Genomic DNA, 18,916 nt, shown 5'->3' on the forward strand with positions numbered 1-18,916 from the left:
ACGTTTGGAGGACAGAGGAAATATAAACAAAAACCTGAAGGGTGCAGTTGTTTCTTGGGGTGGCTGAGGAAGCAAAGGCAAACTTGCTCTCCCTTTGCACATCCAGAAGTGCTTCAACTTACAGCATGTGACATTGAACAAATCCAGAGGCAAGGTGCTTGGACCCTGCTACCAGACTTTGCCCTTTTCCTGGCAACTTCAGTGCCCTCACTTAGGTGGTCAGGCCGTGCCTAAACCCACGTTTCCTGGATCTGCGCGATGTCCCTCCCCCAGGGACAAGGTGCCAATATGGGCCTATGCTCCCTGGTGAGGCAACCCGCGGCAGCTGCAGGGACAGGCGGACAGGCGGACAGGCGGACAGGCAGACAGGCAGCGGAGTGAACACCGTGGTGAGGCCCCGCCGCGCTTCCACGCGGGCGCGGCTGAGATGACGTCACGGCCCCGCCCGCCGCACGCACGCGCACTGCGACCAGCATGAGGGTCGCGGCTCTGATCAGGTAACGTGGCGCTGGTGCCACCTTCTTCCTCCCCGTGCAGCCCGCAGTCCCTTTTTGTGGATGGGCGTGAAGTGCTGCCGCCCGACGCCGTGAAAGAGGCTGTCGGTGGGGGAGCGCGCGGTGGTTCAGATGGCCCCTCCGGCCACAGGAAGAGGCGGAGCCTTCGGGCTGGCGCCCCGCCCGGCGGGTCCCGCGGTCTCGGGTTCGCGCCCCTCCTCTCCGCCTTTTTCAGCCTCCTTGTTTATGTCCCTCAAACTTGGATTTATCTTGGGAATATAGGATTTACCTATAGAAACTACTGATGCTTAGATCTCATGGCCAGAGCGCTGGTTTAATTAGCCGGACATGGCCCAGGGTCGGATTCCTAAAAGTTGTAATGGATGGGAAGTTGGAGAGCCACAGCTTGGCTCTCCTTGTAGGCACCTCGGCCCCTTTCTTCCGGCTTTCTTCATCCTCTTCTGTATTAATCTTCAGGCTTTAAATCCCGTCTTCTGGGTCCAGCTATCCACCCGAGGCTGTGTGTCTCTCAGACCCTTCCTATATACACCCACCTTCCCTCACCTGTCCTCTAGGCGTGTCTGGATTGCTTCTGACGTGGATGTATTTTACCTTGGCGCTCAAGGACAGAGATGGAATTGTACTTTTTTTTTTTTTTTTTTTTTTTTTGAGTAATGTTAACAGTATTACAGTTATCCCCCATTTCCTTCCCTTTGCCCCCTCCACCCAGTCCCGCCCCAGTCCAGGACTTCACGCGATTGTCTGTGTCCATGGGTTATGCATATATTCATAATAAGTTCTTTTCCATTCCCCCATACCCTAGATCTGGTTGCTGTTGCTTCAGATACACATTGGTTGCTTTTAGAATAACCTTATGGTAATACTTCATATTCCGAAAGGAGTTTGAGATTTATGGTAACCCATAATATTTAGACCTACAACCACCGAAGACAGGCCAGTTAAAATCGTTCCATACTCAATCTGAAAATGTAAGCAAAGGGGAACACAATAACAACATTAAAAGGGGGGATTTAGTCTACTTGAATTTTGTTTGATGAGATTTGGATCTCTATAGAATGTCTGATCTCCATTGCAACCATGCATTTTCTTTGTAAACCCATTGGAAATGTCATATTATTGTTCAATGCCCTAGGTAGTTGCTACTGACTTTTTAAGGTCTTGGCATTGAAGCATCCATCTTGTATGAAAACTGCTATTTGAAATTTTAACCCTGCTATTTGGCTTTTGTGGATTTAGCCTTCCCAGACAAGATCATCAGTGCTGGCACCAGGCCAGGCCTCTGGTTGAGGTCTCAAGGCCCAGCACACACTGGCTCTTTAAGAACTTGCAAAAGGGGCTGAAATACTCCATATTTGGGAGATAAAGAAGGTAAAATCATATAAATAGGGAGAATTCCTGCATGTTGGGGCCCAGAATTTGAGATACATTTCCCTCTGGACTCACATAATAAATGTAACTCCATCTCTCTAAGCATTGCTTTGTTCTTCTTCAGTTTTCTGTAACAGCATAACACTAACTCCTTTTGGAATACTCCAGTTTCTTTTATTTCATTACCATTTTTAGGAGACTAGTGTCAAGAAGTATTGTTATTCAATGTATTTATTTTATAAAGTGAATGATTAAGCTTTGACCATTGTGGTCTTCATTTGATATAGATAAGAATAAAAAGTAGTCCAGGAAATGAGTAATTTACATTTATATGCACTTGGCCAGAAATTTAACCATTAAAGATTCACCAACTAAAGACTGAAATCTGGGAGGAAGGAGAAAACATTGGTATAATCCATTACACTAAATATTAGGTAATGTGCATACATTACTTTTATAATAAAACAATTACAAAATGCATTGTTGGAAAATTCTTGATAAACTGTAAGATCTGTATAAATGTTAGGAGACATACTGTAGGGTATGAATACTAACAACATAAATATAAGTATGAATACATATATAGTATCCATATAATATACATTTATGTGCATATACTAGAATGCTTGATTTTTGTATGGAGTTAATTAAATACAATCAATCTACTCTATTTTCAATGTATCCTGTGTGTGTGTGTGTGGTGTGTGTGTGTGTGCACTAAAATGAGAGTGAAAGATATGTATGTGTTTTAGAGAGTTAAGTGAAATCAAGATCCTTACAGACCTTTAGACAGGGGAGGGGAACCTTTTCTCTGCCAAGGGCCACTTAGATGTTTATAACAATTCATGGGCCATACAAAATTATCAACTTAAAAATTAACGTGCTATATCTTGTCAAACATTTAATGAACTCACCTCTAATGCCTTGGCAGGGCCAGACCAAATGCTTCACAGGCCTTATATGACCCTCAGGCCCTAGAGCAGGACATTTCCCACTCCTGCCTTGGACCATAATCCATAATGTATTACATCATTTTCCTAATATACAAAAGATAGAATCATTGAATTTTACAATTGAGTGACACTTTAAGGATCAGCTAGGTCATTCTCTAATTTTATAATAAAGTATATGAACACAAGCACATTGAGTACTGTAGCTTAGTATCCAAAAATTGGAAACTAAAATTCTGATCTTTTCTGTGCAACTTCTTACATAACGTATTCTAATGTATTTTGTGACTTTCCAGGGGATAAGATGATCTGTATTTCCCAAACTTATTTGACCTTGAAAACCATTGTCCTTAGAGTACTTGTTGGATAGTACTGTTCCATAGAACACAATTTAGGAAATACTATTTTTTGATACATTTTTATTGATTTTACATAGAGAGGTGACAGGGAGAGAGAAACATCAATCAGCTGCCTTTTACACACCCCCTAGTGGAGATTGAACCTGCAACCCAGGCACGTGTCCTGACCAGGAATTGAACCTCTTGGTGCATGGGGCAGTTCTCAATCCTCTGGGCCACACCAGCTGGTCAGGAAATACTATTTTAAAACCATATTTGAAAGCTTAGCATTTTAAAATAAATTATAAAGCTAAGTTCTGATTGCAGATGTATATCTTTTAATCTTTAATATTGTAAGGAATTAGAATTGTGGAAATAAAACTTTCTACACTAGAGATCCAGTGCATGAAATTTGTGCATGGCTAGGGTCCCTAGGCCTGGCCAGCGATCAGGGCCGATCAAGCCTTTTGGCTGCCATCCGGGGTCTCCCTTCCCTGGCTGCTGGCCAGGGCCTTCCTTTGTTCCATGCTGCACCCTGGTGGTCACTGCATGTCATAGCAAGAGATTGGTCTCTCGGTTGAACTGAGGGGACAATTTACATAGTAGGCTTTTACATATATAGTCTGAAGAACTATATCATTTTGTCCTATGGAAATAGAGCAGTGAAGTACAGTAGGGGAAGTTGTGGAATACGGATTTATGGGAATATCAGAATCTGAGGAAAGGGAGTGTGATGTATAACTTCGTTTTGTCCCTTACAATCTCTCCCCTTGAGAAGTTCTGGAATTATAGTTGTTACTGATCAGAATATGGTAGAGGCAGACAAATGCCGGGAACTAAAAAGGTAAAAAGTCCAGCTTGTAGAATAAAAAGTCTCTTAGTTTTTTGGGGGCTATGGATAGGTCTAAACATTGCCTGGGGGTACATTTGCAGATCTTAAGCAAAAATTGGAAAGAAGGGAAACAGGAGGAGCAAGAAAAGGGAAGAGAGGAAAAAGCCTGTATAGTGAGAAGCAGTACAGTATGAAACCCAAATGCATAGAGTTTGCCATTCAACCTAGTTACAGAGAAAGTACCACTTCTCTTGACTAAGTGATTTGCCTCTACCTTAGGTAAATTTGGTACCAGATTTAGCTCTTTTTAATCTGTTGATAAGATTTGTGCTCAAGCCTTATTCTGCCATCATATAGTGATGGCTGAAAGTTGAAGTACTGCCTGTCTGTCGTAGCAGTTGTTGAGTGTTGACCTACAAACCAGAAGCTTACACTTCGATTCCCAGTCAAGACACATACCCGGGTGGCGGGCTTGATCCCCAGTGGGGAGGCTTGCAGTAGGCAGTCTATCAATGATTCTCTCTAATCATTGATGTTTCTATCTCTCCCTCTCCTTTTCTCTCTGAAATCAATAAAAGATAATATTAAAAAAAAAAAAAGGTTGAAGTACTGACAATACTGATGTTTAACTTTATTGGTGTAATTTGGCATTTCGCTTTCTATCTCTACAGAATTTGAACCCACATAGTATGTCATACTTTCTCATTGGAATGGATCTCAGATTTTTAAAAAACATATTAAGAGAGAAAGAGAGAGAAACATAGGTGATCAAAGAAAATCCTTGATCAGATGCCTCCTGAATGCTCCACTGGGAATCAAGTCCGCGATCTGGGCATGTGCCCTGACCAGGAATCAAAGTATGACCTCCTGGTTCACAGGTCAACACTCAGCCACTGAGCCATGCCAGCCAGGTGGATCTCAGTTTTTAATTTGATCCTTTAATTGGTGATGGAGGCCAGTTGTTCGATTTCTTACAGTGGAACAGGTGTTTTTCTACTTTTTCATAGAGAATTTCATCTAACATATATGTAATAAGTATTTAGCTAGAATGTAAACTTATTTAAATATATTTTTTATTGATTTCAGAGAGGAATGGAGATGGAGTTGTCATATCTTGTTAAAAATGGTCTTTGTTATAGTGGCATATAATTTCATAAGCTCTTGTGAATATCTACTTTAGATATTCAGATTCGTTCACTCAATTTGCTTATGGTACAGAAATTACATGTGGTGTTTTGCATTCTACATTAAGGTAGGCTCCCAAATTTTGAACAGCGAAATAAATGTGTTCTATTTGATACCTAATGATTCTATGTTGAATAATGATCAGTAACCTTATATATCTCTTTATGTTTTAGTGGTGGGAAGGACAGCTGTTACAATATGATGCAGTGCATTGCTGCTGGGCATCAGATTGTTGCTTTAGCAAACCTAAGACCACCTGAAAACCAAGGTCAGTGTATACTTTTATTGAAAATTTTCTAAGTGACTGAAACTCCAACTTTATTATAGTCTGTTGTATATAGTCTACAAAAACATAAAAGGAATTAGGATATCTTTAGCACCTTTTAGATGCTAAGTTCAATGCTCAGTGTTTTCAACTACTTATTCTTTAATCCTCATAACAACTCCTAGAGAGTCTTATTTAACAGAATAATGAGGCTCAGTTTTATAACTTTGTCCAAGGTAAAATAGCTAGACAAACTTGAAGAACTGAGCCTTGAACCCTCTTACTTCACACTGTCTTTCTACCACAACACATTTCCAAGTGTTGCAGGTACTATACAGGTAAATAAGATAGAGCCACTAGGAGCTTGGGAAATAAGACATGTATTGATAGATGATAATGTATGAATTTTATTATAAAAAATTTAGTTTAGCTATCTTAGATGTAAGCTAAATATGTGAGACTTGATAGACGTATAAAGTTATACATTTTCACTTTTTGTCTGTGGTAACAGGACATCCATAAATAATCTGCAGACCTTATTTTAGCTACTTTTTTCAGATTACTCAACAATGACTTTTTCCCAATTATAACTTTTCCTCCTCTGTGCCCATGTGTGCCTGAATTTCCTCTTTTAATGCACCAGTTATATTGGATTAAGGGTGTACCCTAATGACCTCATCTTAACTAATTACATTGCAAGGACACTATATCCAAATATGGTCACTATTTTGAGGTAATGGATGTTAGAACTTCAAAATAAGAATTTGGGAGGGATATAGTCAACCCTTAATAATATATCTTTTGTTAACTGGGATATAATTGATGTATTACATTGTAGTAGTTTAAGGTGAACAGCATAATGATCTGGCATATGTACATATTGTGAAGTGATTACCACAAGTTTAGTTTACGTCCATCACCACATGGTTATAATTATTTTTCCCAATTAGACCTTTAAAAAAACGAAAATATTCACTGATTTTTATACTCTTGTGTTATACCCATATAATTATAAATATTAACTGCTAAAGTACCATAGAGAGAGATTAACACTTGTCTAAGTTTGTTAATAATTTTTCTCATACTTCTAGTAAAATATTTTTATCATTCACTTTACTTATATTCTTTCAAGACTCTATGCTTGTGCTCTACTGTTATTTTAGGATGAATTAAATGAGTGAGTAGTATATATGAAATCACTAATCATTATTTCTGGCATGAAATAGACATCCAGTAAATGTAGTTAAATCTGAAGCTAGCTCCAAATCATTCAATCAGTTCTTCCTTCTTTCCTTCCTTCATTTCTCCCTTCCATCCTTCCTTCTTCAAAATTGTCAGTTTATTCAATTTTTAGTTTTAGATCGTTTTACTATTTCTGTTTATTTTGTCTTTGCTTTTTATCCCCAAATAGATGGCTTGTAAGCTTCTTCAGAGTAAAGGTCATATCTTCTGTTTTCCTTTCATAGTTCCTTAGCACTAGGGACAACTCTGTGCATCTGGTAGGCATTCACTCAGTTTATTGGTGGACAGATGAATAATGAACTAACTAGGATTAGCCGTAGAATAGCCAGCAGTTATTTGTCAGATGTTCTTTCCTCCTGTGATTAAGACCCAATTAAAGCTGAAAGTGAAGTGGGAAGAGGGAGATTAAAGATATTTTACAGGAAGAAATAGAACAAGTTCTGAAGAAGGTTGGAGTAAACATATACTCTAGGATTTTGTACTGGGGGTTTGATGCTGGATAATAACAGCTTTTTAGAAGTGAGCTGTTTTGAAAACCTCCTATTTCTGTATTTTAAATAATAAGACAACTTTTGACTGAGAATGAGTGGGAGCTGTATAGTAACTTCTGTATTATAAAGAAGAAGCAGAATCTATTTTTAAGGCTGTTCTGTTACCAAAGGAAAGAGACTTCTTTATCATTGGTTAGTTAGGCATGTGGGTTTTTTAAAACTTTCTATCTTGAGAGGTCTTCATATTTATTTATTTACTTATTTATTTATTTTAAAATATATTTTATTGATTTTGTACAGAGAGGAAGGGAGAGAGATAGAGAGTTAGAAACATCGATGAGAGAGAGTCATCGATCAGCCGTCTCTTGCACACCCCCCACTGGGGATTTGCCCATAACCAAGGTACATGCCCTTGACTGGAATCAAACCTAGGACCTTTCAGTCCCCAAGCTGACGTTCTATCCATTGAGCCAAACCAGTTTCGGTGAGAGGCCTTCGTATTTAAAAAGCATATATTTATATAACATATAATACATACTTGACATAATCTATCTAAGTAAAAACCTAAGCAACCATTACGAGTGGTCGACCAAATGACTGGTTGACTGGTTGCTATGACACATGCTCCCACAGCCAACCTCCCGCAGTAAGCCAACCTCTTGCAGCTGGCCAACCTCCTGCAGTCCCTCTCCCTGGTTGGCTGGAAAGGTCAGTGCACTCCCACAGCCAACCTCCTGCTACTGGCCAACCTCCCATGGGCCCTCCTCCAGCTGGCTGGCCCCAATCGGCCCCTATTGGGACTGGGCAAAATGGTGAGGGACCCCATCCATGCACGAATTTGTATACTGGGCCTCTAGTCTCTATCAATAAAAGGGTAATATGCTAATTAGACCGGACATCCTTCCTGACAAAGCCACAGTGGCAAGGGCCAAGGCAGAAGCAGTTAGGGGCGACCAGGCTAGCAGGGGGGCAGTGAGGGGGCAATCAGGCTGGCAGGCAGAGGCAGTTAGGGGCAACCATGCCAGCAGGCAAAGGTGGTTAGGGGCGGTCTGGCAGGCAGGGGAGCAGTTCAGGGCATCAGGCCAGCAGGCAGAAGTGGTTAGGGGTGATCAGGCAGGCAGGCGAGCAGTTAGGAGCCAGCAATCCCAGATTGTGAAAGGGACTTCCAACTGCCAGTTTAGGCCTGATCCTGCAGTCAGACAGTCTGACATTCCCTGAGGGCTCCCATACTGCAAGAGGGTGCAGGCTGGGGTGCGGGACCCTCACCCCCTGAGTGCATGAATTTTGTGTACCATGTCTCTTGTTACTATATAATTTTCCATGTTTTAGTGGTACACTGGCAAGGTGGGTAAGATTACAAGCAAAGTACATCCTTATAGTTCACAGTGGAATGAAGACATTCGTTTATGATATTGTTAGTGAGAAAAAATTCATTAGTAAATAGAATATTATGAAGTAAAAACTCATTATTAGTAAATTGGAATATTATGAAGTAAAAGTTGGAGACAGCTGAAACTATAGTAATTGTAGTGGAGGAGAATAGATGACTGTGGGTTGGGAGATGGAGAGGGTTTAGCTAATCTTTACTTAAAGTTAGCAGGAAGTTGGTGATTATTGAATTATTCATTGATTGACTTCTTTTCCGCCCAAACATGTTGCAAAGGAACCTTAATGAAGAATGACTGGTGGAGATGACTCCAATGTAAAGTTGGTTAGAGTGAATTCATAGTACTGGGTTTTAATAGGCTGTCTGGAAAGAAATTTATCCTCACCAGTGAAAGAATTTGAAGTTGTCATAGAATTCATAAAACCATCTCTTTAAATTTGTAGTAGGAACTTCTGTGGCATGTTAATTGAGGTGCTTTAGGCAACAGCGGAGCCTTTTGGTTTTATTTGATTTTATACCATTGTTACTATGTAGCTTGCATTAATAAAAGTTACAGTGTGGTTAGGACTGAATGGAGCCTTAAAGGAAAATAGTCTTCTAGGTTTTTGGTCATTGTGCTAACATTTTAGTCATTGTGCTAACATTCGGAAGTTTCTTGCTAAGTAACTCAAAGTTCTTTAAATATATTAATTTTACTGTATCAGTATTTTTTTAAACTAATACATTTAAAGTAAGTTTGAGATGAAGGTAGGTTGAAGATTTTTTAGGTAACTTTGACTGTATCTCTTATTCCTAATGTGACTGGGAGTAGACAGATTTATAATAATGTAAGTGTGGGTCCCAGTCTAATGTGTGGGCTCAGAAGATTGGATAGCCAAAATGTGATAGCAGATGGTTGATGGTTTTGATTACTGAAGGGGCCATTCCTTACAATATAATTTTCATGCCTTTTGATGGTATACTTTCACATTCAGTGGAAAGCCTGTACCTGCGTGACATATATGCATACACACACACATGTACACACACAAACATGTATGCTGAACAAATTGTTTTGTAATTTTTTTTAACTTAACATCTTCTATGTCATTAAGTATTATTTTACCATAGCATTTTCTAGATATCCTCTTTGGAATACAAGTACCATATGAACCATATGAAATCTAAGTGTTCTATGAATAGATACATTTGAAAAAGAGGAAAGTTCATAGTTTGTCTCTTCAGTGGAGCAACTTGAACACAGTAGCCTAGGAAGAATTGCAGCAAAGATGCTTATTTAACAGAGTTTAGCTTCATTTAAAAAAATTTATTTGACTAGGGAATCCTTTTTTCATCAATACCTATTAATTTCTATGATACTTCTGTTCTGCAGAATATACCTTAGAGAAAGCTCTTCAGATTCAGTTAATGGCTGCATAGTATTTCATGGATATAGTATAGTTTTTAATCCTATATGATATATAGCTAATATGCTAATTAGACCAAACAGCAGAAGACCTCTGACGAAATTGGGGCTGCAAGGGCCAGCTGAGGCCGTGAGGGGCTGTGAGGGCCAAGCCCATTGCATGAATTTTGTGCATCGGGCCTCTAGTTTATTATAAATAACTAGAGGCCCAGTGAACAGATTCGCAATTCAGGACTCCTAGGGGGATATCGGAGAGCAGGTTTTGACCCAATCCCTGTGGGCCAGGCAGAGGGGACCCTACCAGTGCACTAATCTGTGCACTGGGCTGGTTTTGGCCTGATCCTCTCAGGCCAGGTCGAAGGAGTCCACTGCACCGGGCTTCCAGTATGCCTATAAGATCTTTGGTTAATCTCTTCCTGCCCTCCTCCCCCCTTCCCTCTGAGATTCATCAGCCTGTTCCGTGTTTTCATGCTGTGGTTTCCGTTCCTACATTGAACATATGCCCCCTGGTGGTCAGTGCCTGTCATAGCTACCAGCCAGTTGGCTGGTCACTTAGGCTTTTATATATATAGACTAGTGGCCCGGTGCACAAAATTTGTGCACGGGGTTGGGGGTTTTCCTCAGCCTGGCCTGTACCCTCTCCAATCTGGGACACCTTGGGGGATGTCAGACAGGGATCAGGCCTAAACAGTCAGACATTACCCTCACAATCCAGGACCGATGGCTCCTAACTGCTTACCTGCCTGCCTGCCTGATCACCCCTAACCACTCTGCCTGCTGGACTTCTTGCCCCCAACTGTCCCCTTGCCAGCCTGATCACCCCCAACTGCCCCCCATGCCGGCCTGCTTGCCTCCAACTGCCTCCCCACACTCCTCCCCCGTCAAGCTTGCCTCCAAATGCCCTCCTCTCCTGGCTTGATCACCCCTAACTGCCTCTGCCTTGGCCCCACCACCATGGCTTTGTCTAGAAGGATGTCCGGAAGGCCTCCTGGTCTAATTAGCATATTGCTCTTTTATTAGTATAGATGCTGTGATACATATCTTTGTAAATAATCTTTGTGTATATTCATAATTCTTCTTTTTCTGAAAAGTAAAATTATGAGATCACAGTCTATTGAAATATATTTTTTTAAGTTTGTTTGCATCACCAAAGATTTTGATGTGACTCAGCTGTTTTAAATATTTTACCCATATACCCTAGTAGATGTTTACCCTAGTAGATTTTTGTGAAATCTTGTTACAACTTGTGATTGTTAACTTAATTAGCTTAAGTTATGTTTCTATACACCTTTGTAACTGCTTTAAAAATATTGAACTTATATACTAGTATATTTACATTGGAGGCCTGATGCACGGATTCATGCACCGGTGGGGCCCCTCACCTGGCCTGCGGGGATCGGGCCAAAACCGACTCTTCGACATCTTCCGAGGGGTCCTGAATTGCAAGAGGGCACAGGCCAGGCCAAGGGACCCTATTGGTGCATGATTAGGGCCGGAGAGGGACTGCAGGAGGTTCCAGGACGTATCTTGCCCAGTCCTGATCAGCTGGATCCCAGCAGCAAGCTAACCTACCGGTGGGAGCCTCTGCCCCTGGGTGGTCAGAGCATATCATAGTGACTGGTCAAACAGTCTAACGAACGGTCGGACACTTAACATATTAGGCTTTTTTTATATAAGACTAGAGGCCTAATGCACAAAATTTGTTCAGAGTAGGCCTTCCTTTCCCCAGCTGCTGGCTCCAGCTTCCCTCTGGCACCCAAGACCTGGACTTCCCCCCAGCTGCTGGCAGGTACCTAGGACTTGGACTTCCCTCGCAGCCCCGGTTTTGACTGGAATGTCTTCCGAAAGGATGTCCAGTCTAATTAGCATATTACGCTGTTATTATTATAGATGGTTTGTTGAGGCACTGCATATAAAACATAACAAGAGCATCTAAGTTTTTCTCTATTTGTTGCTTATTAACTAAGTAGATATTTAATTAAGAAAGGTTTTCTGGTATAACTCAATGACTTTGTGAATAACCTTGAATTAATTTAAAAAACATTTATGTAGCCAAAACTGGTTTGGCTCAGTGGATAGAGCATCAGCCTGTGAACTGAAGGGTCCCAGGTTTGATTCTGGTCAAAGGCATGTACCTTGGTTGCTGGCACATCCCCGGTGGGGGGTATGCAGGAGGCAGCTGGTCGATGTTTCTCTCTCATAGACGTTTCTGACTCTCTATCCCTCTCCCTTCCTCTCTGTAAAAAATCAATAAACTATGTTAAAAAAATATTTATGTAATAAAAATTTAAATTAAATAAAATTTATTGGATAGATTTCTTTTTAAACATTCAATGTGATACTGTTATAATCTAACCTACTTATTAATAACAGTAAAGGAGCAAAGGGAAGGCCAAATATTACATCATTTTTGCAGTGTTGCCAGGAACCTGCAGTTTAACACTCCCCAGGAAACCACCAGTCTGTTCCCCTCAGATCCCTCGGGGAAGGGCCTGGACACGGGGGGAACAGACTTACTCCCTGTAAAGTCTGGGTGAAATAGGGAAGGTACTGGTCTGTCAATCACACCTGGGAACAGGTCATTGGGTAGAACAGGCATGGCCACTACAAGTGCTGGAAGGTGTGAGGTATTTAATCGCCTAAACAAACAAGTTCACTCTCTTACACTCTTGGCTCCTTGCTCTCTTGTTGCAGGGGATGTGCATGGTCCACAGCTATGTGCACCCCACACAGTGGACTAATGGATTGCAACTAGTGTGTTGCTGTACCAGACCCAATTCCAACATGGAATGGAAGCTCTGGATACTGGCTTTGCTTATAGATCTATTGAATTGCCAGCTGTACATTTTCTAGGACCAGATTAAAGGAAGTGTGACTTTTGAATCCCAGGGATATAATTTCATGGAAATAAACCTTTTACCATATCTCTTCCTCCCAGGGGGGCTTCTGGAAATGCTTATCCCATCAGTACCCCACGAATACTATTCCCATTAGCAACAGAGAAAGACCACACTTATTTTCTGTTAATAGAATTACATAGTTTTAAAAATTTATATATAACTAGATGCCTGATGCACAAAATGCATGCAAGAGTAGGCCTTTGCAGTCACCTGGACTGTGGCCCCGCCCCCCACCCACTGCTTGTTCCAGAAGGTCATTCCACCCTCCAGTCTAATTAGCATATTGGCTATTTGTTATATAGGATTGCATTGTTAATTGGATGCAACTAAGGAAAAATGTGCAACTTATTTTATTTCACTTCAGAATACAGATAGATATAGTATAGTAAACTTTCAAGTTATGTGTTAACTGTTCTCTAAGCAGTAAAACTAGATAGACTTTCAAATCCACTTTTTTTTTCCCATCCTCTTTTATTGATTATTTCTCCTTTGTTACAGTGGGGTCAGATGAACTGGATAGCTACATGTATCAGACAGTGGGCCATCATGCCATTGACTTGTATGCAGAAGCCATGGGTCTTCCCCTCTATCGCAGAACCATAAGAGGAAGGAGTGTGGATACAGGACAAGTGTACACCAAATGTGAAGGTGATGAGGTTGAAGATCTCTATGAGCTTTTGAAACTTGTTAAGGTATGCAGAGTGGCCAATTACATTTACTGAATTTAATATATAATTTTCAAAATTACATTTATTGACTTATTTAGTAATAAATAATTTGTAACTGCTAGTAGCTGAACTGTTCTATGGAATGTGTTTTTTTTCCTTTTTCTTTTTGAGTAGAAAAGAAAATTGTTACTATGCCTTTCTATTAATAATATTAAAAAAAATTTTTAGTATAGTTTGAAACCCAGGATTGTCAGATGATATTTAGCTAAGTTTTTTTTCCTTAGGATTTTGAAAATGATGACCTTTCAATCACTTTTTTTTTTTTTTTTGTAACAAATACTTTTATAAATACGTACTGTGTGCTTGACATATAGTTCTAGAAACTGGGGAATGGGGCATTGCACGAATCAGATAAAATCCTCTTCTGCTGGAGCTTACTTTCCTCTAGAAGGAGACAGACAATAAACAGACAAACAAATGAACAATATGTTTGGTGGCGAAGGGTGCTATGAAGAAGAATAAAAGAGTCAGGGTGATGAGAGTGACAGCAGGGAGTGGCCAAGCAAGGTCTTTCTGATAGGGTGAAATTTAACTAGACCCACAGAAAGTGAGAAACTGAGCCTAGTTTAAACCTAGTAGAAGAGGTATGAATTAAATAATTAAGTCCCTATATATAAGAGTTTGGCAGCTGTTGCATATTCATTATTAATTTCTCTAGACAGAACATTTAGGAGGGAAAGTGGGGGTGGGAGGTTATTTATCTAGAAGACAATGGAGATTATCTTTTCATTCTCATCACTAGTCAAGTATTTGAATTCAGTTCTGTAGACTTCTTAAATATGAATTCTCTCCGGTCAACAAGAGTCAATTCATATACAAACATATCGAATGAAACGGGGAATTAAAACCAGTATTTCCTGGATGACTTAGCTATTTTACTTAGGAAAGGAAGAAAGATTTCTGTCTCTTCTTCTACAAAAGGATATTGCATTTCATTTTCTTAATCTTCAGAGTTCAGCTTTTAGAAGTTAGTCATGAACCCATGTCATGTAAATTTGCTAGTCCCAAATAACTACTTCAGTCTAAACTTTTAATTTGATACCGATCAAAGCTTAATATCAATTAAGGATTTTGATTAAAAATAAATATATAATGTATTTAAATTCCTTTAAAGTTTGCTTGACTAAAGTATTTATTTTGTATATCACATCATTTTCATTTATTCTTTAAAAAAGAAACTGATAAGAGAAACTCTTAGAATAATTTCATAATTTACTGTTTAGTTCTAGATAGCCTAAATAAATACTTTTCAAAGGAAATCACAGGGACCCGGTTTCTTCCTTTAGGGAAGATACATGCTAATGAACACTATTTTGATTATCAAACAAGAAGGAAAGCATAAGAGTTCCACTTTTAAGTCTTCTCTCCATAAGGGCAACTAGGATCTTGACAGTATGAGATATTGAGTGCAAATTTTGCATTTTCAAAATTTCTTTCTCAGCATATAAAGAAATTGAATATTAAGTTACAGCATAAGCCAGAATTACAAATTGGTGGGGCTCACACAAGAAGTAATTGGATTGCTTAAAAATCACTGATATCTGATAACTTTGGAGAAGCTCAGTGATAATAACAGCCTTCTAAGAAAGGGAAAGATAATAAATTACTAATCAATTTAATTAAAAATGGTCAGATTAGTAATAATTAAGGAGAAATTTATCTTTCTATCCATGCTGTCTTTGGAGAAATGGATGCTTTCCCATTATCTTTTATAACCATCAGTTATGACATATATTAATGCTAATGTTAGATCTTGACAACTTCTGCTTTGAAAGTTTGTACATGATAATTATAACTATAGTTGAAAGAGATGTTATCAAGTTGTCTGGGACCAAATAGTTTCTTCTTTTTCTGTGTAGAAATATTAATTTTACTTTGGGATAGTTTAAGGACATCGATATCAGAAATATATTGTTTTATATAAGAGATTGTATAACCAGACTTTAATAGTCATATCCATTTATGAGCCACTGGTACAAAGATTCTAGTAGAGGTCTTACATATTCTAATGAATAATTAAATAATTATGGAAAAAATGAATCTAGAAGACTTGTAATTTGTCAAGTTAGTCTTCACTTGTAAGAAAAATATGGAACTGCAATGGAGCATTAAAAGCATTTAGATTCCCTTTAATTTTAAACATGTATTTATAACAAATTGTAATTTTGTGATTTTCACATGTAAGTCCTTTTTGTTTTTGTAGTTCTTTTTCCTCCGAAATATTAGAGCTAATTGAAAAGAAGTAGGAAAGATTTGACTAATTTACAGAGTTAACATTTTCTTAAGTTTTGTAGAAGTCATGAAAACTATTAGAATTATAATAATCCTTTATATATCATGCCTCAGATGATTATGACATATATATATATACATATAAATACACGCGCACACACACACTCTAGAGGCCCAATGCATGAACTTCGTGCAAGAGTAGTTCTTGCCGAAACCGGTTTGACTCAGTGGATAGAGGGTTAGCCTGCGGACTCAAAGGTCCCAGGTTCGATTCCGGTCAAGGGCATGTACCTTGGTTGCGGGCACATCCCTAGTAGGGCGTGTGCAAGAGGCAGCTGATCGATGATTCTCTCTCATCGATGTTTCTAACTCTCTATCCCTCTCTCTCTTCCTCTCTGTAAAAAGTCAATAATATATATATGATATATAGTGAAGACTAACTTGACAAATTACAAGTCTAATATATATATAGTAGTTCTTCCTTCCCCTGGCTGCCAGCACTGGCTTCCCTCTGGCATCTGGGACCCAAGCTTCCCTCTTAGGCCTATCTTCTAACGGAAGGACAACCAGTCTAATTAGCATATTATGCTTTTATTATAGATATTCCAAGCTGATTTTCACATAGCTAATCTTTTATTCTTTAGAATTTCTTTAATATTAAAATGTCACTTTAGTTCTCATCTGGAGTAATTTGGCATTTATAATTTTCTGAAAATGTAGTATTTTTAAAATTCTGTGTAAATGTTTGAGTTACATAAGCAATGTAGTTACTGAAAGATATCTATAAACATATCTCTTATAGAAATATATTATTTCTTTCTCCACTGGTCCAGAGTCACTACTTACTGGATCTTCTATCTTTCTCTTGATTTATTCTCTTACTTAAATGGAGTCCATCTTTAAGAAATTTCCTTAGAGAAGGTACTTTCAAATTTCAAATCCTTACATTTTGAAAATGTTCCTTTTCTGTCCTCACGTTTGATTGATACATTGGTTGAATTTAAAATTTTAGATTGAAAGTCATTCTTCTGCAAATCACGGAAAGCATTGCTTCATGGTACTCTACCATTTTGCTGATGAGAAGTTTGATGCTGATGTGATTTTTGTTCCTTTTTTGGTGACTTGTTTGTTTTTTTCTCTGTTAACCTTTATGATTGTGTCAGCTTGGTGTACTGACATGTCACAAAAACGTATTGGGCATTGAAGGTTGCTTCCCCTGCATCTCTTCCGCATCTTCCTATTGAGTAGCAGCATATCCCTGTCCTTTCCCCCTTAATGTTAGTTCAGGAACGGCATTAATCTAAGTGAAAGCCAGACACATATTGCATTCTCCGAGGCGTAGTTCTATTCCTGGTTGTCAGGGCACATGCCCAGTTGCGGGATCAATCCAGTGTGGGGCATGCAGGAGGCAGCTGATCAGTGATTCTCATCATTGATGTTTTCCTATCTCTCCCTTCCTTTTTGAAATTAATACGCACACACACACACAAACACACACACACACTCTAGAGGCCCAGTGCACAATTGAAATTGTATGAGGAGGTACCCCACAGGGTGCCAGGACCTGGGCCTGACCCCCTTGGTGCTGCATTGTGTTGGCCTGGGTGGGGACGGGCGCTCCTGTGTGCTGTGTCTCCACTCTGGTCTACCCCCAGTCCCAGCCTCCCCACGGCCAGCCGCTGGGACTGGGGGCAGCACACAGTCCCCTCCCGCCCATCTGCATGTGTGGCTCCTCTTGAGGGGTCATGATACAGCCTCCTCCTGAGTGGTCATTACGCCAGGCTAAATAGCATATTCCCTGTGTATGTGTGTGTGTGTGTGTGTGTGTGTGTGTGTGTGTGTGTATATATATATATATATATATACATATATATATATATATATATATATTTTTTTTTTTTTTTTAAGAAAAAAAAAGTCATCCTTGCAATCTTACAAAAGCTTCTGGGTTCAAGTTATACTGAACTACCTCTATTTCTAGGAGATTGTTCTTCACATCTGAGTTTCTGCCTATGCTTTTCTGTATCCTTATCTTTTTGTTTTTCTAAAGAACCCCATCTTCTTTTATACCCTTCTATGAAACCAGCTTTAATTTAGGATCTCTTGTCTCTTCCATGGCAGCTTGTCTATACCTTGCTGTGCTTCTCAGGACATCGCTAGGATTGTTTATATGGCTATCTCTTGCTGGATTGTGAGACCCTCATAGATATGCTCAGTATTCTTCATTTTAAATCTCTATTGTCAAGCAGGATTCCTGGCGTATGGCTGGCTTTTAAAGCATTGTTGAACAGATTGTTTTAAAATTTATCAATTTTTTAAATGTAATAATTTATCTAATGAAGAGGAGCCATAACATTGTTACAACATAAGATATAAAATTATTCATAATTTCATTTTATTTTTGTTTTTTCATTTAGAAGCTTAAATGGAATGGGCATTATAGTGAAACGTTTCAAAATAAGGTATCCAGTTAGATTTGGCAGTGTAACCACTTAGTGTACCAAGAAAATTTTCTAGCTGCAGAATCCTATATAATAAAAAGGTAATATGCAAGTTAACCATCACACCCTCACACAGGATGGCCACCCCCATATGGTCACAAGATGTCCACCACAAGGTGACCGGCAGGGGGAGGGCAGTTGGGGCGATCAGGCCAGCAGGGGAGGGCAGTTAGGGGCTAGCAGGCCAGCAAGGAGGGAGTTGGGGACAACCTGACTGGAAGGGGAGGAGAGTTGGAGGCAACTGGGCCTGCAGGAGAGGGAGGGCAGTTGGGGGAGACCAGGCCTGCAGTCGGAGGCAGTTAGCGCTGACTGGATCAGCAGGGGAGGGCAGTTGGGGGCGAATGGGCCAGCAGGGAAGGACAGATGGGAGTGACCTGGTCGGCAAGAGAGGGCAGTTGGGGGCGATTGGGTCAGCAGGGGAGGGCAATTGAGGGCCATCATGCTAGCAGGGGGCAGTTAGGTGTGGATCAGGCTGGCAGGGGAGTGATTAAGGGGTCATGAGGCAGGCAGGCAGGCAGAAGCAGTTAGGGACAATCAGGCAGGCAGGCAAGCGAGCAGTTGGGAGCCAACAGTTCCA

General features: G+C 39.8%; 1 protein-coding gene across 2 annotated transcripts in view; it reads left to right on the forward strand.

Moving 5' to 3' along the window:
• The first annotated feature begins 402 nt into the window (after positions 1 to 402).
• DPH6 (diphthamine biosynthesis 6) overlaps positions 403 to 18,916 on the forward strand; it is a 145,996-nt gene continuing 127,482 nt past the window's right edge. The window contains exons 1-3 of one of the 2 annotated variants that reach the window (XM_084895428.1): positions 403 to 497; positions 5,362 to 5,456; positions 13,377 to 13,570. In XM_084895428.1, coding sequence (XP_084751554.1) covers positions 475 to 497; positions 5,362 to 5,456; positions 13,377 to 13,570 — 312 coding nt within the window. In that variant the 5' untranslated portion in view covers positions 403 to 474. Of the gene's footprint in view, positions 700 to 5,361; positions 5,457 to 13,376; positions 13,571 to 18,916 lie in introns of both variants that reach the window. The other variant, XM_084895429.1, reaches the window with a different exon arrangement.

The sequence above is a fragment of the Pipistrellus hanaki genome (genome assembly GCF_964339955.1).
Source record: "Pipistrellus hanaki genome assembly, chromosome: 1".
NCBI lineage: Eukaryota > Metazoa > Chordata > Mammalia > Chiroptera > Vespertilionidae > Pipistrellus > Pipistrellus hanaki.